Source organism: Megascapheus bottae, chromosome 6 (genome assembly GCF_031878675.1).
Source record: "Megascapheus bottae isolate mThoBot1 chromosome 6, mThoBot2.hap1, whole genome shotgun sequence".
Taxonomy (NCBI): domain Eukaryota; kingdom Metazoa; phylum Chordata; class Mammalia; order Rodentia; family Geomyidae; genus Megascapheus; species Megascapheus bottae.
In genome coordinates this window covers 58,966,605-58,991,790 of record NC_143514.1, presented here as the reverse complement: position 1 = coordinate 58,991,790, position 25,186 = coordinate 58,966,605, and the positions used below count along the sequence as shown (strand labels likewise).

At 40.3% G+C, this 25,186-nt stretch overlaps 2 protein-coding genes and 1 long non-coding RNA gene across 4 annotated transcripts in view; 2 read left to right on the top strand and 1 right to left on the bottom strand.

Moving 5' to 3' along the window:
• The window catches only part of Rlf (RLF zinc finger), a 64,330-nt gene extending 50,797 nt beyond the window's left edge, over positions 1–13,533 (top strand). Inside the window, exons 7-8 of the mRNA XM_090335133.1 lie at positions 4,832–4,973; positions 8,700–13,533. Coding sequence (XP_090191259.1) covers positions 4,832–4,973; positions 8,700–13,316 — 4,759 coding nt within the window. The 3' untranslated portion in view covers positions 13,317–13,533. The remainder of the gene's footprint in view (positions 1–4,831; positions 4,974–8,699) is intronic.
• Positions 1–25,186, bottom strand: part of LOC150062029 (uncharacterized) — a 32,583-nt gene that overhangs the window by 4,012 nt on the left and 3,385 nt on the right. The window contains exons 2-3 of one of the 2 annotated variants that reach the window (XR_016535989.1): positions 18,534–18,633; positions 10,210–10,265 (exon numbers count right to left, since the gene is read on the bottom strand). This is a non-coding gene — a long non-coding RNA (uncharacterized LOC150062029). Of the gene's footprint in view, positions 1–10,209; positions 10,266–13,076; positions 13,149–18,533; positions 18,634–25,186 lie in introns of those variants that run through there. The other variant, XR_016535990.1, reaches the window with a different exon arrangement.
• Tmco2 (transmembrane and coiled-coil domains 2) lies at positions 19,540–23,312 on the top strand. Its single transcript, XM_090335169.1, has 2 exons — positions 19,540–19,864; positions 22,907–23,312. Exons 1-2 carry the CDS (start codon positions 19,619–19,621, stop codon positions 23,222–23,224), a joined length of 564 nt encoding a protein of 187 aa, XP_090191295.1. The 5' UTR covers positions 19,540–19,618; the 3' UTR covers positions 23,225–23,312.

The following is a 25,186-nucleotide window of genomic DNA, read 5'->3' as shown; positions in this document are numbered from 1 at the left end:
GGCTTTGAATTGTGGTCCTCAGATCTCAACCTCATGAGTAGCTAGTATTACAGTTGTGAGTTACCTGGCATGGTTTATTTGTGTGTGTATGTGTATGTTCGTGCACACACGCGTGCATGCATGCTCGTGCACTAGTCCAGAGGTTTAAACTCAGGGTCTGGCTGCTATCCCAGCTATCTTTTTTATTCAAGGCTCTATTACTTGAGCCACAGCTTCATTTCTGGCTTTTTGACAGTTAATTGGTAATAAGAGTCCCTTGGATTTTGTGCTACCTTTAAACAGTGATCCTAGGTGGGCGCAGTGACTCACACCTATAATCCTAGCTACTCAGGAGGCTGAGATCTGAGGATCTAGGCTCAAAGCTAGCCCAGGTACAAAAGAATCAGACTTTTTTTCATATAATTTTTATTATAATTAATAAAAGGGTCACATTATATTCACCAGATAGGTGCATTACTTCACAAACATTGATATCCTTTCTCATGTTTTGGGAATCTGAGACTCTTATCTCCAGTTAACTTCTAGAAAATGGGAAGTGGGGCTTGGCTCAAGAGTAAGGTTGTACAGCCTTGAGCTAAAGAGCTCAGGGACAGTGCCCAGGCCCAGAGTTCAAGCCCTTTAACCGCCCCCCCCCAAAAAAAACAAAAAATCATAATCCTCAGAGTAGCCAGGGTTTTGGACATGAGCCATTGGTGTCCAGCCTCATTCACTATATTTTTAATAATTGCATCACTAAAGCAAATGAAGGATTTGTCCTTGTACATGTGTGATCAGCAAATTATTATTGTTCGTGATTTCAGTGTTCCATTATGCAGATTTAGATTAATATTTGAAATAACCAATCACAGCATACATTTATGTTTGAGTGGATAATAATAGTTCTGGTTCATTGACCTGGAACTATACAAAAGTTACAGAAAAACATAACATGTAATAAAATGCTCGCCCCTCCTTTTTTGGGGGGCTAGGACTGAAGTTTGAATTCAGGGCTTCCAGTTTCCTAGGCAGGTACTCTACCACTTGAGCTACTTAGCATTTTCTGCTTTTGCTGTTGGTGGAATAGGATCTTTTGTTTACACCAGAGCCAATTGTGGATTGTGTTCTTCCTGTTTATTCTTCCCACAGCAACTGGGATAACTGATCTATGTCACTTATGTAGCTTTTTATTTGGTGAGACAGGGCCTTGTGGACTTTTTTTCTAGGATGACTATGAACTGCAATCTTGTTAGTCTCTACTCTCCAGTTAGTTAGGATTACATGTGTGAGGCGCCATACCCGGCCAAAATGCTCTTTCAGTCATGCTTATCTGGAGTTAAGACAGTGGAGCTTATGAATGATAGCTCAGTATAGAGCTCTTGCCTAATGTGTGAGGCCTTGTGTTCCATCCCTAGCATGCGAGGTAGGAAGAAAAATGAAAATACCTGGGGCCTAACATACTTAATACTTGATTTGGAACAAATCAGGCCCTACACATTCTGACTTAGTATTTCAGAATTTGTTTGAGAAGCCTAAAATTTCAACCTGCGTTTTACCCTGTTTAGAAATTTGGGCTACCTTTAAAGCTTTAGCTAGTTAGTGATGTTTTGTGTTTTTAGAAAAAGGGTGTCACTATGTAGCCTAGACTTGCCTTGCCTAAAACCTGTGATGTTCCTACTTCAACCTCCTGATGCTGCCAGGTATTCTACCACACCATGCTCTAGGAAGACAATCTTAGATAGTTGACATTGTTTACCTTTGTCAAGTTTTACTAGCTTTGGTGAATTTGTTCTGTTCAAATAAGATATATTTTGAGGGCTGGGAGTGTGGCCTAGTGGTTGCCTATCACACAGGAAGACCTAGGTTCAATTCCTTGGTACAACATACATATATATAGATATATAAATCTATGATGGGATATGTATTCTATAGACATTGATATATAGATGGACATGTATCTATGACATACAAACTCAGTTTAATTTTAATTTTATTCTTAAATTTATATACCAGTAATTGCATATAAATTCTGTTCTTGAAAACTTGTTAAACTTGACATTGTAAATATGATGTAAAAAAAAATCAGTGTTAATAAAATCTTTTAATTAAAAAAAGGGGTCAGGGAGTTTAGCCTAGTGATAGAGTGCTTGCCTAGCCTGTATGAAAACCCAGGTTCTATTCCTCAATGCCACACACATTGAAAAAAAGCCAGAAGTGTTGCTATTGCTCAAGTGGTAGAGCTCTAGCCTTGAGAAAGCCCAAGGGCAATGCTCATCAAGCCCAGGACTGACCAAAAAAAAAAAAAAAAACAAAAAAAACGGATGCTTAAATCTGAACAAAATAATCTTGTGAGTATAAATTGAAGTCATCCCAACATGTCTGGCTGGTGGCTGTTTCCAGAGTGGCCTGTCTGGCTTCTCACTTTTGGTAGTGAAACAGCAGCAAGTAAATAAGATTATTTTAAAGTAAAAGTATTTATTTTAGCTGAAATCTGCCATTATTAGCTGTCTTAAGCATTAATTATATATATGTTTTTTTTCAAGGCACAATATTCATTTCAGTCTTTGAAGCAGGTTTCATTCCTTACCTAAGAATTTTACTTTGTGGTCTGGGGATGAGGCTTAGAGGTAGAATGCTTGCCTAGCATGCATGAAACCCTGAGTTTGATTCCTCAGTACCACATCAACAGAAAAGACAGGAAGTGTGCTGTGACTAAAGTGGTAGAACATTAGCCTTGAGCATAGAGAGGTCCAAGGAGTGCCCAGGTCCTGACTTCAAATGCCCCAAGTCTGGCGTAAAACAAAACTCAAAGAGTAAGAGGAGGTACAACAGTCAAATATGCAATGATGTTCTGGGTTTGGTCTCTAGCACAAGCATACTACCATGCATGTGCACTCACAAATACATGTGTTCTTTTTATTTTTACGACTTGAATTTGTTTGCTGCTTCTTAGAATCGTTTGTGTTATAGTATATCTGTGCTTTAAAACTTAAAATTTTATTTTTTTAATATGAATTTTAGGGAGATGTCGGCTCATGCCTATAATCCAAGCTAAGAAATCTGAAAATTGTGGTTAGAAGCCAGCCTGAGCAAGAATGTCCTTGGGACATCTCTGACCATCAAAAAGCCAGAAGTGGAGCTGTAGCTCAAGTAGTAGAGTGCTAGCATTGAATAAAAAAGCTCAGGAAGGGCTGGGAGTTTGGCCTAGTGGTAGAGTGCTTGCCTGGTATGCACGAAGACCTGGGTTCGATTCCTCGGTACCACATACATAGAAAAAAGCTGGAAATGGTGCTGAGGCTCGAGAGCCTTGAGAAAGCCCAAAGACAATGCTAAGGCCCTGAGCTCAAGCCCAGGACTGGCAAAAACAAAAAACTCAGAAACAGTGCACAGGACTTTTTAATTAAAGCCCCAGGACTGACACACACACACACACACACACACACACACACACACACACACACACACACACACACACACACACACACACACACACACACACACACACACACACACACACACACACACACACACACACACACACACACACACACGGGGTGGGGGGGGGATTGATATTGATTTCTGTCAGGCGCCAGTGTCTCATGCCTATAATCTTAGCTAGGATCAAAGCCAGCCTGTTCACTGAATCAGTGACACTCTAGAAACACTTACCTCCAATTAACCACCAGAAGTGGTGCTGTGGCTCAAGTGAAGTGCTAGCCTTGAACTGAAGAGCTGAGGAAAAGCACCCAGAGTTCATCCCCCAGGCCCAGAGTTCAGCCCCCACAACCAACTAAAAAGAAAAAGAAATACATAGTGGGTCCGGAGGATAGCCAAGTGGTAGAATGATCACGTAGCATGCATGAAGCCCTGGGTTCAATTCCTCAGTACCACATAATCAGAAAAAGCCGGAAGTGATGCTGTGGCTCAAGTGGCAGAGCACTAACCTTGAGCAGAAAGCATCCAAGGACAGTGCCCAGCCCCTGAGTTCAAGCCCCAGGACTGGTACCAAAAGAAAAAAATACATAGTATTCATTGAAGTGGTACTTAAAGGAGCCACTGTGAGGGCCGGGGGAATAAGTAATAGTATTTTTTTCTTCAGTTTTGCTGTTAAGCTTTTTTGGAAAGTATTTTTGTCTTTAGTGTTTTTTCCCCCTCTAGTGCATTTGCTTGAGCATGATATCAGTGAATAGAAGTGTATTATTAGAATTTTATTAGGTGAATAGATTTTCTTGGTAGTATAGTGATGTCTAATGGTCTTACCCAATAGGTCAAAGTATAATTTAGTATGATTAATGGCTACTGAAAAGTATAACACCTTTTAGATAGGATAAGGTAGATTCTAAATACTGTAAGGGAAGTATAGCTGTCTTTTTATTTCCCTCTAAACAAAGAAATTAGAATTTCTTGGAAGGTTTTGTAAGCAAAATTACTTGTTTGAGAAGGAAGTTTTACTGATTATAGCCTTTCATATAGTGGGGTGTTTTTTGTTGTTATTTTTGTTTTTTGTGGGTCATGGGACTTGAACTGGACCTGGGCCCTGCCCTGAGCGCTTCAGCTCAAGGCTACCACCTTACTCTTGAGCCAAGCTCCACTTTCCATTTTCTAGAGGTTAATTGGAGATCAGAGTCCCAGGTCCTTTTGTGCCCTGACTGGCTTTGAACCTTGATAATCAGATCTCAACCTCCTGAGTAGCTAAGATTACAGGTGTGAGCCTCCATCTTGGCAGCCTTTCATATAGTTTTATTGTCACTATTGTTAGGTTGTTTTCATTAACCAAACTATGAGATTGCTAGGAATGGAGCAGCAAATACTATTTGATTAAAATACTTTGACATAATCTTATTTTTCTTTATAGGGAACTGACTCTCTTTTGGAGTAAACTGCAAAGAAGAATCGACGCTTCTTTGGATACATTTTTGGAACGCTGCCGTCAGTTTGGTGTCATAGCTAAAACACAGCAGCATTTGTTTTGCTTGATTAGAGTTATACAAACTGAAGTGAGTAATTTATGTTTTTTATGATGATTGTTCATGACAGAAGACCTAAATGAGATGCTAACTTGTCATATAATTCCTCTTAGATAACGGAAAATTTGACGCAATGGAGTATCATAAAACATGGAACTGACCATATCTAGCTGTTTCTTACAGATTGACTTAAGAATCCCAAAGTTTTTTGTTATTGTTTTTTTTTTGATACTCAATAAATTATTTGAAATTTTTTAGTCTTATCCATTGAGGATAAGAAGGACAGAGAGAGGGAAATAAATCCCCAGAAACATACTTGGTTCAACAAATTAGATGATAATTTGTTTCATGGGCATGTGCTGATACTCAGTCTTAAACTCAGAGCCTTAGTGACTGAGTACTAGAATTTAGCTGCTTTGCTTAAAGCTAGCACTCTGTCACTTAAGCTAAAGCTCCGTTTCTGCCTTTTTGCTGGTTCCTTTGAGAAAAGCATCTCCTGACCAGGCTGACTTTGAACCATGCTTCTCAGCTCTCACCTCCTAAGTAACTAAGATTACAGATGTAAGCCTCCACTTCCTGACTCTTCCTCCTCTTCCTCTTCTTTCTCCTCCTCCTCCTCCTCCTCCAGTAGTATGTGTGAGAATGTGTTAGTACTGGGATTTGAACCCCAGGGCCTAAATATGCCCCTTTGGCTTTTTCACGCAAGGCCAGACCCTACCACTTGAACTACATTTGCATCTCTCTCTCTGTCTCTGTTTGCCCTCCCCCTCCCTCCTCCCCTTCACCCCCTCTCCCTTTTTTTCCCTCTCCCCCTCTCCCCCTCTCTCCCTCTCTTCCCTTCCCCCTCTCTCCCTCTTTCTCTCTCCCCCCCACCCCCATGCCCCATCAAAAAGGGCCCATGCTTGCTGGACTGGTACTCTACTGCTGAGACTTTGCTTCTTGCTCAGACACGCCTGTATTATGATCTGCCTAGCTAATGTTTTTCATAGTCTTGGTGTAACAGACACTTACACCATATCTAGTATTCATCTTCATTCCATGGAAGTAAGAGTCTTGAGAATTTTTCTGTCTTTGCTTGCCTGGAATCCTGATCCTCCCAGTCTCAACCTCCCATGTAGCTTAGAATAACAAGTGCACACCAGAGCTATGGGATGAAAACATTTCTATCCTAGTTATCAAATGCAGTTCTCCCAGTCTCATCCTTCCAATAGCTAGATGCAATCTACTAGTACCAGTCTGATAATTTGTGCTTTTTGTTTGCATTTTGTACTGGCACTGGGGCTAGAATTTGGGGTTTTGTATTCTTACTTAGTTTACCTTCATCACTCATAGCTGATGCTCTACTACTTGAGCCATACCTCCAGTTCCAGCTTTTTATTAATTAGAGATAAGACACTCTCAGATCTATCTTCCTTGGTTGACTCAGTACTTCTGTCCTCAGATCTCTGCCCTCATGAGTAGCTAGAACTAGAGGTATTAGCCACTGGCGCCTGGCTTAAAATCCTTTTTGAGTTATGACTCTCAAGCCCAGTATTATAACATGTGCCTATAATTATAGCTATGGGGAAGCTGAAGTAGAAGGATCAGAAGTTCCAGACAGACCTTGAATTTATGGGTCTCTTCCCAAAAAATTATTTCTGTAAAATATGCGATGGAACTGGGAGAGTTTGGCCTGGTGGGTAGAGTGCTTACCTAGCATACGTGAATAACAGGGTTTGATTCCTTGGTACCACATATATAGAAAAAGCTGTGAAAGGTGCTGTGGCTCAATGTTAGAGCTCTAGCCTTGAGAAAACCCAAGGTCAGAGCTCAACCCTGAGTTCAAGTCCTGGGACTGGCAATAATAATAATAATAATAATAATAATAATAATAATAATAATAATATGATGTAGCTGAGTGCAAATGGATCACACCTGTAATCCTAGCTACTCAGGAGGCTGAGGTCTGAGGATTGCAATTTGAAGCCTGCCCAGTCAGGAAAGTCTTTTATAACTCTTATCTCCAATAAACTACTCCAAACGGCAGAAGTGGAAGTGATGCTAAGTGGTGCTGTGGCTCAAGTGATAAAGGGTTAGCCTTGAGTAAAAGATGCTCAGATAGTGCCCAGGCCCAGAATTCATGCCCCAGGACCATCAAAACAAACAAAAAAGGACAAAGAAAAAGAAATACGGAGGGCCGAGAGTTTGACCTAGTGATAGAGTGCTTGCCTAGCATGCATGAAGACCCTGGTTCAATTCCTTGGTACCAGCTACATAGAAAAAGCCAGAAGAAGTACTGTGGCCCAAGTAGTAGAGCACTAACCTTGAGGAAAGCCCAAGGACAGTGTGCAGGCCCTGAGTTCAAGCCCCAGGACTAGCAAAAAAAAAAAGAGAGAGAGAGAGAGAGAGAAATGTGATGTAACCTATATATTAGAATCTGCCTATAATTTTAATGGCACATAATCCCACATTGATAGTGACTGGCCTAATGTAGATTGAAGTTTCTCTTTTTTTTTCTGTGGGACTGTATTCTAAGGAAATAGGTCCAGTTGCTTTATTGGCTCCCTATGTCGGAAACTTAAATTCCTTTTATCTGCCATCAGTGCTTCTCTCTACCACCTAACTATTCCAATCCTAGACAAAATGTTTCTAGTCCATGTAGCAAGAAGGAACTTGTGTGGTTAAACACCCCCCGCCGTGATACACTTTTCTGCTCTCTGCACACATGTAGCCACTAAGCTCCAAAAGAAGCTAGGAGATATGTTCTTTATTGTAGGTGACTTAATTAATTAGGAAATAGGTATTCTGACTGTTCATATTAGTAGTAGTATATTCGTATATTCCTATAGTCTCAACATTTGGGAGGCAATGGTAGGATTGTAAATTCAATTCAACAAAAGCTACATAGTTAGACCCTGTCTCTAAAACACTCAGTGTAAGGAGTTGTAGTTTAGTGGTAGAGCATCTGCCCAAGGCAGCATAGATAGATACAGATAGATAGATAGATAGATAGATAGATAGATAGATAGATAGATTAATCCAGTCTTGCCATGTTGAGACAAGTAGGCTCGAAATGTAACTTTCATGAAGAAAAATTCAAGATGAAGTTTAATAACTTTATTTGCTTAGGCTTTTTTTTTTTTTTTTTTTTTTTGCCAGTCCTGGGCTTCGGCTCAGGGCCTGAGCATTGTCCTTGGACTTTCTCAAGGCTAGAGCTCTACCACTTGAGCCTCAGCACCACTTCCGGCTTTTTTCTATGTATGTGGTACCGAGGAATCGAACCCGGGTCTTCATGCATGCTAGGCAAGCACTTTAACCACCAGGCCAAACTCCCGGCCCCTGCTTAGGCTTTTTTTTTTTTTTTTTTTTTTTTTTTTTTGATATTTTGGTTTACAGTTGAGATAGAATCCAACTGTGTACCCCTAAGCTGGCCTCAAACTCTCCGTCTTGCTTTACCTTCTGCTTGGATCATAAAGTTTAATACTGGGGCCGGGAGTTTGGCCTAGTGGTTAAAATGCTTGCCTAGCATGCATGAAGACCCGGGTTCGATTCCTTGGTACCACATACATAGAAAAAAGCCGGAAGTGGTGCTGAGGCTCCAGTGGTAGAGCTCTAGCCTTGAGAAAGTCCAAGGACAGTGCTCAGGCCCTGAGCCCAAGCCAGGACTGGCAAAAAAAAAAAAAAAGAAGAAGTTTAATACTAAAATATTTTACTGATAGGCACTAATATAATCTCTATACTTACAAAAATTGCTTTTTTTCTTTCCCCCCATCACAGGCACAAGATGCTGGCCTTGGGGTGTCAATTTTACTGTGTGTCAGAGCTCTTCAGCTCAGATCAAGTGAAGATGAGGAAATGAAAGCATCAGTTTGTAAAACAATTTCCTGTCTTTTACCAGAAGATTTAGAAGTTAGACGAGCCTGTCAGCTTACAGAATTCTTAATTGAACCCAGTTTGGATGGCTTCAATATGTTGGAAGAACTGTATTTGCAACCAGACCAAAAGTTTGATGAAGAAAATGCGCCAGTTCCAAATTCTCTCCGGTGTGAACTTTTACTAGCCTTAAAAGCCCACTGGCCTTTTGACCCTGAATTTTGGGACTGGAAAACTTTAAAACGACACTGCCACCAACTTCTAGGTCAAGAAGCCTCAGATTCTGATGATGATTTAAGTGGCTTTGAAATGTCTATTAATGACACAGATGTTTTAGAGTCATTTTTCAGTGACTATGATGAAGGTAAAGAAGATAAGCAATACAGAAGAAGAGATCTGGCTGATCAACATAAGGAGAAAAGAGACAAAAAACCCATTGGTTCTTCAGAAAGATACCAGAGGTGGCTTCAATATAAGTTTTTCTGTTTATTGTGTAAACGGGAATGTATAGAAGCCAGAATTCTTCATCATTCTAAAATGCATATGGAGGATGGAATTTATACCTGTCCAGTTTGCATTCGAAAATTTAAGAGAAAAGAAATATTTGTTCCTCATGTGATGGAACATGTTAAAATGCCACCAAGCAGAAGGGACCGCTCTAGAAAGAAGTTACTGTTGAAAAGTTCGCAAAAGAGTATTTGTCCCAAGAGCCCCTCTTCAACTTTGGAACAAAATCAGTCATTGAGTGAAGAAGCCAAAGGAGAGTCTCATGAATATGTCACGTTCAGTAAGTTAGAAGATTGCCACCTGCAGGATCGAGATTTATACCCATGTCCTGGTACTGACTGTTCCCGTGTGTTTAAACAATTTAAGTACTTAAGTGTACATCTGAAAGCTGAACACCAAAATAATGATGAAAATGCCAAGCATTATTTGGATATGAAAAACAGAAGAGAGAAGTGTACTTATTGTCGGCGACATTTCATGTCTGCTTTTCATCTGCGAGAACATGAACAAGTGCATTGTGGTCCTCAACCTTATATGTGTGTGTCTATAGATTGCTATGCCAGGTTTGGATCAGTGAATGAACTACTTAATCATAAACAAAAACATGATGATCTTCGTTATAAATGTGAGTTAAATGGCTGTAATATTGTTTTCAGTGATTTGGGACAACTCTACCACCATGAAGCACAACATTTTAGGGATGCATCCTACACATGTAACGTTCTTGGCTGCAAAAAGTTCTATTATTCCAAAATTGAATACCAGAAGCACCTCTCAATGCATAATGTTGAAAATTCAGGTGGAGACATAAAGAAATCAGTGAAACTTGAGGAGCCTGAAGTAGGTGAAAAGCAAGATTGTGTTGATCAGCCCCATGTACTTGACCAAATCAATAAATCACATTTACCTGAGGATCTTTTCTGTGCAGGACCAGCTGGTTCACAAGTAGACACTACAGAAAACCTGAAAGAAAACAGTGACAGTAATTCTAGTGACCAGTTAAGTCATAGTTCATCAGCTTCTATGAATGAAGAGTTGATTGACACACTGGATCACTCTGAAACCATGCAGGATATATTACTATCTCATGAGAAAGTTTTTGTATCCTCTAGTTTAAAAGAAAAGTGTTCCAATATGGCAGTTTGTTTTGATGGGACAAAGTTTACCTGTGGTTTTGATGGCTGTGGTTCCACATACAAAAATGCAAGAGGAATGCAGAAACATCTACGGAAGGTACATCCGTATCATTTCAAACCCAAAAAAATAAAGACAAAAGACTTCTTTCCCTGTTTGGATAATCAAACAACTGATAAGTTTGATACAGAACCTAAGCCCTGCTCAGATACAAACAGTGACTCCCCAGATGAAGGTCTTGATCAAAATGTTCATGCTAAATGTAAACGAGAGCATCAGGGTTATTCTTCAGAGGCCTCCATTTGTGCTTCTAAAAGGCCGTGTACTGAGGATACCATGTTGGAACTTTTGTTACGCTTGAAACATTTAAGCTTAAAAAATTCAATAGTGCATGGATCTTTCTCAGGGTCATTGCAAGGGTACCCATCCAGTGGTGCTAAGTCTCTTCAATCAGTTTCGTCTACTATCTCAGACCTTAATTTTCAAAATCAAGAAGAAAATATGCCAAGTCAGTACCTTGCACAATTGGCAGCTAAGCCTTTTTTCTGTGAGCTTCAAGGATGCAAATATGAATTTGTAACTAGAGAAGCTTTGTTAATGCATTACCTTAAAAAACATAATTATTCAAAAGAAAAAGTCCTCCAGTTAACCATGTTTCAACATCGGTATTCCCCATTCCGGTGTCATATTTGCCAAAGGTCATTTACACGAAAAACGCACCTTAGGATCCATTATAAAAATAAACATCAAATTGGCAGTGACAGGGCAACTCACAAACTGTTAGACAGTGAAAAATGTGATCATGAAGGACCATGTTCAGTAGACATATTAAAAGATGATTGTTCTACAGAACTTGGAGGTGATCCCAGCAGTAATTCAGAGAAGACACAGTGTCATTCTAAAAATGAATGCAGTTCAGAAACAGATTTGGAGTCGTCTTGCGAAGAGTCAGAAAGCAAAACCTCTGATATTTCATCACCAATAGGCAGCCACAGAGAAGGAGAAGGAAGAGAAGGGCGAGGTAGCAGGCGAACTGTTGCTAAAGGAAATCTATGCTATATTTTGAATAAATATCACAAACCATTCCATTGCATCCACAAAACTTGCAACTCCTCATTCACCAATCTGAAAGGCTTGATCCGCCATTACAGAACTGTACATCAGTACAACAAAGAACAGTTGTGTTTAGAGAAGGACAAAGCAAGAACCAAAAGGGAACTTGTAAAGTGTAAAAAGATATTTGCCTGCAAATATAAGGATTGTAATAAACGCTTCCTGTGTTCCAAAGCTCTTGCTAAACACTGTAGTGACTCTCATAACCTAGATCATATTGAAGAGCCTAAAATACTTACTGAAGCCGAGTCTACAACAAGGTTTTCATGTAACCAGCCTCAGTGCCCTGCTGTTTTTTATACTTTCAGCAAATTGAAACACCACCTGATGGAACAGCATAATATTGAAGGAGAAATACATTCAGATTATGAAATCCATTGTGATTTTAATGGCTGTGGCCAAATCTTTACCCATCGCAGTAATTATTCACAGCATGTCTATTACCGGCATAGGGACTATTACGATGATCTGTTCAGAAGCCAGAAAGTAGCAAATGAAAGGCTACTAAGGAGTGAAAAAGTATATCAAACAGCTCACACTCAGGAGCATGAAAATCAGACTACCAGGAGGTCATTTAATGCCAAAACTAAAAAATGTGGCTTAATCAAAGAAAAGAAGGCTCCAATTACTTTCAAAACAAGAGCTGAAGCCCTCCATATGTGTGTAGAGCACTCTCAGCACACGCAGTACCCCTGCATGGTTCAGGGATGCTTATCTGTGGTGAAATTGGAAAGCAGCATAGTGAGGCATTACAAACGAACCCATCAGATGAGCAGTAACTATTTAGAGCAACAAATGGAAAACCTTGTTGTTTGTGTTAAATACGGTACAAAAATTAAGGAGGAGCCCCTTTCTGAAGCAGAACCCTGTATAAAGAAAGAAGAAACAACAAGCTGTGAATCCGAGCACACAACGCATGGCCATTCCCCAGGTAGCACTAATGCAGCTCTGCAGAACACTGACTCCTGCCATCCAAGTGAAAGGGATGGAGGTCAGAAAGAGTGTACAGAAAACAATCCAGTATTTGATGCAGACACACTGCTCTACAGGGGAACTTTAAAATGTAACCATAGTTCAGAAACCACTTCTTTGGAACAATGTAATATAGTTCAGCCTCTTCCCTGTAAAATAGAAAATTCCATACCTAATCCCAGTGGGACTGAAAATGGGAATTACTTCACCAGTTTCCAGCTGCCTTTGCCAAGGATCAAAGAAGAACCTGGGCAGCATAGTTCCAGTCCAGAAAACACTGTAAAAAATTCAACGCATGTCCCAAAAGAGAATTTTAGGAAGCCATCACAATCCAGGTCATTTGATTTGAAGACTTACAAACCTATGGGATTTGAATCTTCATTTCTGAAATTTATTCAGGAAAGTGAAGAAAAAGATGATTCTGATGATTGGGAAACTTCAGAGCACTTAACACTGAGTGATTCTTCACAACCCAGTAATGACTTAGCAGAGAGTGTTGTGGCAAATGACAATGACCCTGAAGTTGACATACCTCATTCTTCCAGTGACTCTGCAATTCATGAGAATCTGACTGCAATCCCACCTTTAATAGTAGCTGAAACAGCAACAGTTCCTTCCTTAGAAAACCTGAGGGTTGTGTTGGACAAAGCATTAACAGACTGTGGAGAGCTTGCCTTAAAACAGCTTCATTATCTTCGGCCAGTAGTTGTCCTTGAAAGATCTAAGTTTTCTGCACCAATTTTAGACTTGTTTCCAACAAAAAAGACAGATGAGCTTTGTGTAGGGAGTTCCTAAATAACAGTTTTGCTTTATAAACAGACTGGCTCCAACACTGGGGACAATTGCCAACATGAACAAAGGCTGAGAACCAGCCACACTTGTTTAGGTAGAATAGGCCGTGTATTTACATGAATGTATAATAATCTATGTCAGCAGTATTGGCTGAGTCCATTAGCTCTCCAGTTGGTTTATTGATTGGGTTTTTTGTTTATTAAAAAGAAATGGAACTGTACTCTTGTTTGGTGCTAATTAATACATCAAAATATACTGGGGCTTCCTTTTTCAAATAAGTGTGCATGATTGTAAATGGAACAGATACTAAGGTCCTAGGGTGGGAGGGCTAGGGAAAGGGATAAGGAGTTCTTACTTGACTTGAATGTGCACCTGAGGGTGCTTTGTGTAATATATTGTACACTACAGCATCTTATATTTTTTGAGTTGAGTTTCAATAAATGACAATTTTTCACCCATTTAATGTTTACTCAGAAAGAATGTTCATACTACATGTAAACTGGAATTGCACATTATTTTCTAGAATGTGTTCATATTTTACTCGAGTAATTGTTATGTTAACCAAACCATTCAAAGGTCTTTTTTTGAATAACATGTCCTAAAATTTTGTGGAAAGAAAATTCTAGTGTTCAAGGTATCACCTAGAGAAGGTAGTATAGAAGTTGTCCCATTAGATGGGAAGAGGGTATGCCAAGCCGAACATGAAGACAAAGAAGACTCAGAAGCATGTTTTAGAAAACTACAAATAATTTGATATACTGGCAATAATGGGATAATACTATTACAGATAAACATGAGCCCAGGAGTTTATGAAAATGAATGAATTTGGTTAAATTTCAGTGGGCTATGGAACATCTATGATACCTATAATGGCAAAAATAGGAATATGCAGTAAACCTGCCTTGCAGGCTTATTTTACCTGGTTTTGACCAGGTGTTGTCAAATTATTTCTTTTTAATCAAAAGAAATTTTGGAGGCTAGGAGTTTGACCTAGTGATAAGAGTGCTTGCCTAATATGCAGAAAGACCTGGGTTCGATTCCTTATTACCACATATATAGAAAAAAGCTACAAGTGATGCTGTGGCTCAAGTGGTAGAGCACTAGCCTTGAAAAAGCCCAAGGACAGTGCCCAGGCCCTGAGTTCAAAGCCCAGGGCTGGCAAAAAAAAAAAAAAAGAAAGAAATTTTGTACTTGCTTGTAATGTATTTCTGTACAAAAGTAAAGTTTGCCTTGCTGAGACCCAAAAACCAGAAAAATTACAAAAACTTGAATTCTCACCTGGAACAGTACACAGCTCAATTGATGTAGAGAAATTGTGTATGATCTGGTATTTCCCTGCTTCCTAAATTTGCCAGAATTTGCTTCCCACAAAACAGATGATACCTAAACAAGATAAAAGTTAATAGGCCTAACTTTTTTCCTTTTTGCCAGTACTGAGATTTGAACTTAGGGCCTGGTGCTTAGACAGTTCACTTGGCCTGCTCAGCTTGCTTGCACTAGTACACTTTACCACTTGAGCCATGCCTCCAGCTTTTTGCTGGTTACTTTGAAGAGTAAGCCTTGTGAACTTTTCTGTCTAGGCTGACTTTGACCATCCTCTGGATCTCAGCCTTTTGAGTAGCTAGGATTACAGGCAAGAGTCATCAGTGTCTAGCTATGTTCAAATGATAAACCTTTCAAAATTGTTAAGTTTTGAAAGGTTAGTATTAATTAAAAGGTGACATACTAAACTATTCTGAGCATTCATGGTTTAGATTTTTGTGCTGGCACTGGGGCTTAGCTCAGGACCTCACAGTCTGATTTTGGCTTTTTAAAACTGATCTTTCAATCTGGGCTATTATCAAGGTGGCTGAGGATCAAGGTTCAAAGCCAGCGCAAAAGCACCTGAGACTCCAATTAATCTCTAGAAAAATGGGAAGTGGGGCAGTAGCTTTGAACTGAAGAGCTCAGGGACAGCACCCAGGCCAAGCTCAAGCCCCGTGACCCACACGCACAAAAAAAAAAATTTAACTGACCTCCACTTCCAGTTCTCCATTGTACTGGAGATCAGTCAGTCTTAGATTTGTCTGCTTGGGCTGGTTTCAAACCAAGATCCTCAGATTTCAGCTTTCAGGGAAGTCTATGCCTGACAGCCTTTCTGGGAACATGCTTTGTATAATTTGGAAAATTGTTGTTCTACTTCCCACCACAAAGTAAACAGTGATACATCCTGGCATATTGTCCTGCCTTACTGCCTGTAGTGTTGAGCTAGGTCTAGAAAGCCTACTCTACTCTGACATGCTTGGTCTGCATCTTCCTGAGTGACACTGTTTTGGAGGTCTGATCCCCTTTAAGGAAGGTACCCATACTAGACAAGAGACTTGAAAACTTGTTAATGGGGCTGATGGTATAGTTCAGTGCTGGAGCATTTGCTGAACAGGCATGAGACCCTTTGTTCAAACCTTAGCACCAGAAAAACAAACTTACAAATACTTGGCAGATGTAGTCTGGGGGGAAAAAATCTCCAGTTAACCACCAGAAAACCGGAAGTGGTACTGTGGCTCAAGGGGAAGGGAGGTGGCCTTGAGCTGAAGAGCTCAGGGACAGTGCCCAGGCCCAAAGTTAAGTCCCACCACTGACCAAAAAAACAAAAAACAGAGCAGAGTGAATGCTTTGTGAGAAAATGATGCTTAAACTGAAATCTAGAGTAGTATCAGTAGGAGTTAGCCAGGAAAAGAAATCATATTGTACAAAGGCTTTGTAACTTTGACCAGACTACTAGAGCTGGTATTAGAAGAATCAATACAGGGGAAGGACAGAAGAATGAGTAGGTAAAGAGGGACCATGTGCTTAGTGTCCTGTTTTTTATTTTTATTTGTCAGTTGTGGGGCTTGAACTCTGGGTCTCAGCGCTGTCCTTGAGCTCTTCAACTCAAGGGTAGCGTTCAGCCACATGAGCCACATGAGCCACGGCACTACCTCTACTTTTCTGATGGTTAATTAGAGATAAGAGTCTCCAGAGGGGCCTGGGATTTTGGTCTGTTGGTAGAGTGCCTGCCTATCATGCACGAAGACTTACATTCGATTCTCCAGTTAACACATTAAAAAAAAAGCTGGAAGTGGTGCCATGGCACAAATGGTAGAGCTCTAACCTTGAGGAAGCCCCAAGGACAATGCTCAGGCCCTGAGTTCAAGCACCAGGACTGGCCAAAAAGAAGTCTCCAAAGTGTCACTGACTTTAGTGCCTAGTCTGGCTTTGAATTGCAATCCTCAGTTCTCAGCCTGCTGAATAGCTAGAATTACAGGCATGAGCCACTGTGCCCAGCTACTAGAATATTTTTTTATTTTTTTTATTGTAATTAGTAAAAGGGTTACATGATATTTGCCAGCTAGAAGGTGCATTAATTCACATACATTGATACCCTTTCACATGTCTTGGTACCCATTTCCCTCCCCCCCACACACCCCCCATACTAGAATATTTTTGAAAAGCATCTTGTGCTTTTAGATTTATAATGTCAGGTATTTGGTCATAACATAATAGTAATAATAGTTGCCCTTATCTGTATGTGTGGCATATGTTGTTTTGAGATAGGTTTCATTGTATAGCTCAGGTTGGACTCAAAATCATAAACCTCTTTAGGTTTACAGGTATGCTGGCATAGTTCTTTTACACAAATTATGAAATTTAATAGTAGCTATGTAAGAAGAACCATCTAAAAAATGAACAATTTGCTAGAGGCAGTGGCTTACACTTGTAATCCTAACTACTTGGGAGGTTGAAATCTGAGGATCACAGTTCAAAGCCAGCCAGGGCACTAAAGAACGTGAGACTGGTCAATTAATCACTAATAAAAACAGGAAGTGGGGCTGTGGGACAAGGGGTAGGGCAGTAGCTTTGAGTTGAAGGGCTCAGAGACAATGCCCAGACCCAGAGTTCAAACCCCATGACTGACCCCCCCCCCAAAAAAAGAACAGTTTTACCTGAATACAGTGGCTCACACCTATGATCTGTTACTTAGGAGACAAAGATAAGAGAAGAATTAGGGTAGAACCTAGCCTAGGCAAAAAATTAAGGAGACCCTGTCTGAAAGACCAAGGGAAGCTTAGTGTTACCTATCTTTAATCATTGCCGATACTGCAGGTTTAGATGGGATGGTCCTTTTGTGAGCTCAGGGCAAAAATGTGGTATCTTAATCTAAAGAATTTAAAAAAAAAAAAAAAAAAAGGGTTGGGGGGGGATGTGGCTAAAGTGCTGCCTGAGGCCCTGAGTTCAGATTCCAGTATTGGGGAAAAGAGAATGGGCAGTTTTGTTTATAAATACATTTGCAGAAGTGGAGTTGGGGCCCAACTAGTAGCACACTGGCCTTGAGTGAAAAAGCCAAGCAAGAATGTAAGTCCTCTTGAGCTGAAGAGCTCAGAGACAGCACCCAGGCCCAGAGTTCAAGCCCCATGACTCCCCCACCAAAAATATATATATATTCCTTGAGTTCAAGTCCCAGTACAGGCATGCATGCATGCATACATACATACATACATACATATTTGGATTTATATTTAAGTACCTAGTATGTGCCCAACATTAGGGTACATAGGATTATAGATGGCCTTTGGTTCTTACCTTCCTTGAGGTTACAGTAGGAAAGACAAATGTTAACCCCAAAATTGAGCCAGTGGCTCAAGCCTGTAGACTCTAGCCACTCAGTAGGCTGAGACCTGAAGAACACATTTCAGAGCCAGCCTAGGCAGAAAAGTCTGTAGCACTCCTTTTGTTGTTGTCATGGAGCTTGAACTCAGTGCTTCTGTGTTGTCCTGAGCTTTTTGCTCAAGGACAGGGCTCTTCCACTTTGAGCCACAGCACCACTTTTATTTTTCTAATAATTATTTGGAGATAAGAGTCTCACAGGTTTTCCTGCCTGGGCTCTAAGTTCAATCCCCAGAGGCACAAATAAGTATAATTATGTTAAGTGCTTTGAAAGTAAAAGTGTAAGATGCCATCTAATCTAGAGAGTCTTGGAAATCTATTTTCACAATACAATCCCTTCTCCAAAAGTTCTTGACTATTTGTTGATTTCTCACCTGTATTTGATTTGTTATATGCAAACACTAAATTTGATCTCAGTCATTTTTGTTCCTTTCTAGAAAGAATCTGACAGTGGCCAACACCTAGGGGACTGAAGGTTTAACATATTAATGACAATTGTTTATAAACACTCCATTTTCCACAGCATTCTGGATGTACCTCTGGCAACTCAGCAATTTACCATTTCTCCTCCAATTGCCAAGAAACAGCTGTTAGTTCTCCATTGGTCTTTTTGATGCCTGTTCTTTGTCCCAGTCACCTGCAATGAACAAATTACATTCTATTGTCTCCACCTTAGGTGTCAGACATTATTTTTTCATCATGACTAACTCCCCCATCCTTTTTCCCCCTTCCTTTACCCCTCCTGCTTTTGTGGTAAACTTTTAGGTTCTTGCTTATCTAGTTCTTGTAATCTTCCTACAATTTGGATTATATTCTTTTTTTTTAAAGATGTTTTTAGTTTATTTATTCAAAGCCATCCTTCTGTATTCTTTTTTTTTTTCCAGTCCTGGGCTTGAGCTCAGGGTCTGAGCACTGTCCTTGGACTTTCTCAAGGCTAGAGCTCTTACCACTTGAGCCTCAGCACCACTTCTGGCTTTTTTTTTCTATGTATGTGGTACCGAGGAATCGAAACCTGGGTCTTCATGCATGCTAGGCAAGCAATTTAACCACTAGGCCAAACTCCGGCCCCTTGGATTATATTCTTATATGTGAAACTATCTTTTTATTTTTATTTTTATTTTGCCAGTCCTGGGCTTGAGCTCAGGGCCTGAGCATTGTCCTTGGACTTTCTCAAGGCTAGAGCTCTACCACTTGAGCCTCAGCACTACTTGGAAGTGGGGCTATGGCTCAAGGGTAGGGTGGTAGCCTTGAGTTGAACTGGCCCCCAGGTCAGAGTTCAAGCCTCATGACCCCCCCAAAGTACATATATATGTACATTTTATGTACATATGTGCATACAAATATATATATGTATGTACATATATATTAGTGTACTATAGAGAGGACTAGTCAATGATTCAGAGAAAGCAGGATGAGTGAAATGAAAACAGCCAATTGCTGGCTGATTTTAACTGAGAAGGGTCACTGGGAGAGTGGAAAGCAAACAGACCCTGAAATAGTGACATCATAAAGCCCAGCTCACAGTGGCTCCAGAACACTTGAGCTCCTGGACCACTCTCCCTAACTCATGTCTAGATTCCTGAAGCCTCTGCACATGTAGTTCCTGGAGCTGCTGTTTTAAAATGCCACCATCTCCACCTTCATCGTTTACCTGGGAAAACCTCTTAGATTCTCTCTCTCTTGGCACAATATGGAATTGGCTACAAGCAAGTTTTCTAGGAGACACTAATGCTCAAACTCAGCAAACAAATTTGGGGCTGCTAGATAATCTTGGTGCAGCTGTGCAAGCCATCCTGGGGATTTCCTTTTTGATTTTGTTGGCTATAGGATTATTTACCTTATGGAAGCGAAGCGTTCGGTCACTTCAGGTTGTACTCTTTTGTTACAGAGAAATTTAGTTATAAATTGAAATTTGTCTCTTTTGTGTTTTGACAAAGCCTTGAACTCATTATGTTGTTGCTCATACTAGTCTCAAACTTGGAATCCTCTTGCCTCGAAGTTAGGATCTGAGGCTCACAGTTCAAAGCTAGCCTGGGCAGGAAAGTTTGTGAAACTCTTATTTCCAATTAACCACCAAAAAAGCTGGAAGTGGAGCTGTGGTTCAAGAGTGCTAGCCTTGAGCCCAGGCCCTGAGTGCACAGTACCAACATACATGCGCACACACAAACACTGCCTCACTTTCCCAGTGCTGGGCTATAAATTGCATTGTGATCAGTTATCTTCCATGACCATTTATCAATATTGGTTGAAACTAGAATATCCTTGAAAATCTCTATCAATTAGACTTTGAGTATAAAAAGTATCTAACAATAGTCTTTATCATAGATGAGACAAGTTTTTAAGGATTACTGGATCATTTTTTGTTGAGTGCCTATTGCATTATAGAACAGGCATTGCTTTATAACCAGCATCTTGGATGTGGCCTTTCTGTTCTTTCTCCGCCATTGTCCTTTCTTTTTTGGGGGGGCGGCGATCATGGGGCTTGAACTTGGCCTGGACGCTGTCCATGAGCTCTTCAGCTCCAGGACCGCCCTACCTTTGAGCCAAGCCCCCCTTCCCATTTTCTAGAGGTTAATTGCAGATAAAAGTCTCGAGTCCTTTTGTGTCCAGGCTGGCTTTGAACCTTGAGCCTCAGATCTCAGCCTCCTGAGTAACTAGGATTACAGCCACCATGCCCAGCTTGCCATTGTCCTTTAACTGATGAGGAAGTATAAATATAAATAAAAGCTCAATTTTTTTTTATTTTGTGACAGTATGAACTCAAGGTCTGTCCCTTAGCTGTTTTGTTTTGCTCAAGACTGGCACTCTAGAATTTGAGCCACTGCTTTACTTCTGGCCTTTTGGTGGTTAATTGGAGATGGGTCTCATGTGTTTTTCTTGCCCAGCTGAAGTCATACTTTAATTACTGTGTTTTAAGGAAATAAGTCTCCTTAGGGGAAGAGGAATTTAACTGGCTGGAATTGTGAGAAACATTAAGAATTTTAAATAGTTCTGTTTAATCTCCAGTAACAATAAATTGTTTATAGCATAAGTAAAGTGTTTTTGGAGAATCTCAGTAATTCTATGAAATGGATAGAGGTTATTATCTATTTCTTGCCAGTCCTGGGGCTTGAACTCAGGGCCTGAGGACTGTACTTGGGCATTCTCAAGGCTAGCCCTCTGCCACTTGAGCTTTTCCTGTGTATGTGGTACCCAGGGCTTCCTGCATGTTAGGCAAGCACTCTTACCTGTAGGCCACACTCATGGCCCCTACAGGTTATTTCCTAGAGGAAACTGGTGTATTGAAACTTAGTAGAAATTTAAGAACTTAGTAGAAAGAGGCCTTTCCTATAGAGCAGCTTGGATAAATACAAAGAGAAACTATTACCAGATCATTTTGTGACATTCACTTATTTTCCTATCTTGCTGCTGTTTAGGAATCATGGTCGCATGCACTTTCTATTTTAACCTCTCCAAACCTTTCGTAAGATGGGGACTAGATACTCAGGAGGCTAATATTTGATGATCATCATTTGGACAGAGCTAACCTGAGCATCCTAAACCACAAACCTCTTACTTCCAGTTAGCAGCAAAAATCTGGAACTGGAGATATGATACAGCTGAAGTGGTAGAGAATCAGCTCTGAGGGCAAAAGCTAAGACCCCAAGTTCAAGTCCTAGTAGTGACACAATAGGCAAAACAAAAGTTATCTCTATTCATTGGAGGCGCAGTAACTTGGTTACCATTTTTCCAAAGTTATGGTTTGAACCCAATTTTTAGGATTCTAAATTTAGTTCTCTCTACAGCCTCATTCATTATAATCCAACTAATCTAAATCTCCAGCAGAAGTATGTGTATTTGTGTATATACACACAATGTATGTATACCTCAGCCAAAAAAGAGGGGCACCATAACAATGCGAGAAGAGTCTGAGATCAGGAGGTGGACTATTTGTGCTTAAATTGTTGAGCTATCTGTTCTGTGAATTAAGAACAATCACTTCGCCTCCATTCCCTAGTTTCCTGATTTGTAAAATGGACATGCTACTATCAGGCTCTTGTAAGGCTTACAGGGGATATTTTATGTATCAAGCTAAGTCTTTGTAGATTCAATAAGCAATGCTGGTTAATATAAGGAAAAGATGTTGGTTATATTCTTATCCCAGCAGGAATCTCTTAGCATTTTAAAACATTTCTGGAGGGTTTGATACTAGGTCTTGAAATCAGGGTCTTGTGCTCTTTGGTTTTGTTTTGTTTTTTTCTTTTTTTGCTCAAGGCTAGTACTCTACCACTTGATCCACACCTGCACATTTGTCTTTTTGCTTGTTAATTTGATATAAAGTCTTGGGGATTTTCTGCCTTGACTGACTTCAAACTGTGATCATCAGATCTCATCATCAAAACTTTTTTTATGGCTAGGAAGTTTAATTTTTCAGATTACCATACGTGGGAGAATCTTTGGATTATAATCCTGGTTCTCTCATTTCCAGTAGTGATAGGGTCATAACTGGAAGAGACAATACCAAAAATGGTTACCCAGTTCTATTTTTCCCATATAAATAAGTCATGCATAGGCAAGGTAACTTCTAACACAGGTCTGCCAGCATGTGATAGACCTTCAGCAAATGGTATTATTTGATTACTGAAAACAAATTAAGGCCTGGGATATGTCTCAAGTGGTAGAGCACTCATCTAGCAAGCATGAGGCCCTGAGCTTACCCCTAGCACCACAGTACACACAGAAAGAAATCCCTATCATTTCAATTTGTGTTGATAATCAAAAGATTAGGTAGGTATAAAAATGTTTCATTAAAGGCTTAGCATGGGAATAAGGGATTACTGTTACTACTGGGTCTTGTTTTGTTTTGCATCTAGGGATTAACTGGCATTTTCATGAATGAACAAGTAATGCTCAGCTCTTCTTTATTTTAGAAAATAATGATCTTTGTGATCACTCTCTATCAACTATACAAGAAGGGCTCAGATTTTTTCCAAGCTTTGCTAGCCAACCCAGATGGAAGTATTCGTCCAGTTGCAGAAGGTGGTAATATCTTACTATCTTTGGGTCTGCAAGAAAAAATTTTGAAAAAACTTCAGATGGTGGAAAACAAAGTGAAGGATCTGGAGGGCATGATTGTTGCCCAGAAGCCTGCCACCAGGAGAGATTGCTCCTCTGAGCCCTACTGCAGTTGCTCCGACTGCCAAAGTCCCATGCCCACATCAGGGTTTACTTCCACATCTGAAATGTGATGGACTTCCAGTCTTTTCCAGAAAAAGTACTGTTTCCCTCATGCATGCAGTGGTGTATCAATAAAGATAGAGAACTATATTGAAAGTATTCTGCCAGGCCCAGCTCTGTGTTCAGTGTAACCCAGCTTCTAATTGTGTGTATGGTGGTGGAGTATGGGAGTATTGTGGCAGTTTAAAGTGGCTGAAGGTCTCAGCATTCGAGTACTTGCCTAGCATGCAGTCATGAATTCAATCTCTAGCACTACATGCATGTGGCACATGCTGTGTGTGTGTGTGTGAGTGTGAGTGTGAGTGTGTTGGGGGTGCATCTCTGGGATTTGGGTGCTTACTTAGCAGGCTAGAAACTTTAAGGCAGGAAAGGATAGCCAGAGTAGAATTTTAAAAAGTGGAGAAAAGGAGGTCAGAATTACAATCTGTGGTCCATGCTGAAGAGGTTAAGTGGTATTTGAGGGCCATGCTGTGGACCATCTTGTACTCACAGGCTACTCTCCGCTCCTATGCTGCTGCTTAGGATAAGAAAAAAAATGCAGCCCAGGATCCCCTGAATCAATTACTCAGGTGAGCAAACATAAGAGTGAAATATTTAATTTGGGGCTGGAAATGTGGCTCAGTGGTAGCATGCTTGCCTACATGCTTGCCCAGCATGAATGAAGCCCTGGGTTCAATTCCTCAGTACCACATAAACAGGAAAAGCTGGAAGTGGTGTTGTGGCTCAAGTGGTAGAGTTTTAGCCTTGAGAAAAAGAAGCTCAGGGGGCCAGGAGTTTGGCCTAGCAGTAGAGTACTTGCCTAACATGCATGAAAACCCAGGTTTGATTCCTTGGTACCACATACATAGAAAAAAAGCTGGAAGTGGTGCTGTGACTCAAGTGGTAGAGCACTAGCCTTGAGAAAAAGTTCCAAGGACAGTGCTCAAGCCCTGAGTTCAAGCCCCACGACTGGCAAAAAAAATAAAAATAAAAAAGAATCTCAGGGACAGTGCCAAGCCCTGAGTTCAAGCCCTAGGACTGTGAGAAGCCCTGGGAGTTTGTCCTGAGTGCTTCAGGAACATTCAGCCTAGCTATATGGACAAGTAATGTTACAACAGGGTATTGTGATACAGAGAGGTGATATATTTTTGTTGTTGTTGTTGGTCATGGGGCTTGAACTCAGGGACTGGGCACTGTCTAGAGATTTTTTTTTTTGCTCAAAGCTAGCATTCTGCCTCTTTGAGCCACAGGTCTACTTCTGCCTGCAATTGCTGTCATCAGATCTCAGCCTCCTGAGTAGCTAGGATTACAGGAATGGGCCACTGGCACCTGACTTGGTATTAAAGTGAGGTGAGTTCTTATGTGAGTCCCAGCTTGGTAGGGAGGGGAAATTGTGGGAAAGTATTATAGAAAATAGAGAAAGGCCTAAGGGGGAAATGGTAGTGAATAGTTTTCTTAAGTCTGAGATTCAACAATCCTTATAAATATGTGCATTTGTGCCACAATAAATGTGAACAGTCATTTCAATTTGGCATCTAAATGAAGCATTTCATCTGGTATACAAATAAACTGTAATTTGTTCCCATGTGGGAGAGAAACTACCTGTAGATGTCAACAAAAAGACGATATATCAGTCTCTTGGTTGGCATCTTCCTAAGGAATTTTTAAGAGTTTCTGGTGTTAAAATGCAATCCTTATGTAAGATTAGACTTCACTTTATAATGTATAGTGCAAATAAAGTGAATGGGGGTAGGGTGGGAAAGGTTTTGTCAAGAGGAAGTGACTGAATTTCCCAGACAGGATTACAGGTGTGTGTGACAGACACATCATAGTCATAAATGATATCAAATATTCCTAATAGGAATCTGAACAGTTATAGAGAACCAATTAATGGACCTAGGGATGTTTGATGAACATAGAAAAAGGGCAAGATGGGGAGCTATCTTATCATTCAGTTAAGAAAACTATTTATCAGTATCTGCCACCCCAGGGAG

Excerpts from the sequence above, each read along its gene's own strand:
- Tmco2 (XM_090335169.1), top strand. The coding sequence starts at position 19,619 with ATGCCACCATCTCCACCTTCATCGTTTACCTGGGAAAACCTCTTAGAT. Across the intron at positions 19,865-22,906 it reads GAAGCGTTCGGTCACTTCAG|AAAATAATGATCTTTGTGAT; the intron begins GTTGTACTCTTT and ends TCTTTATTTTAG.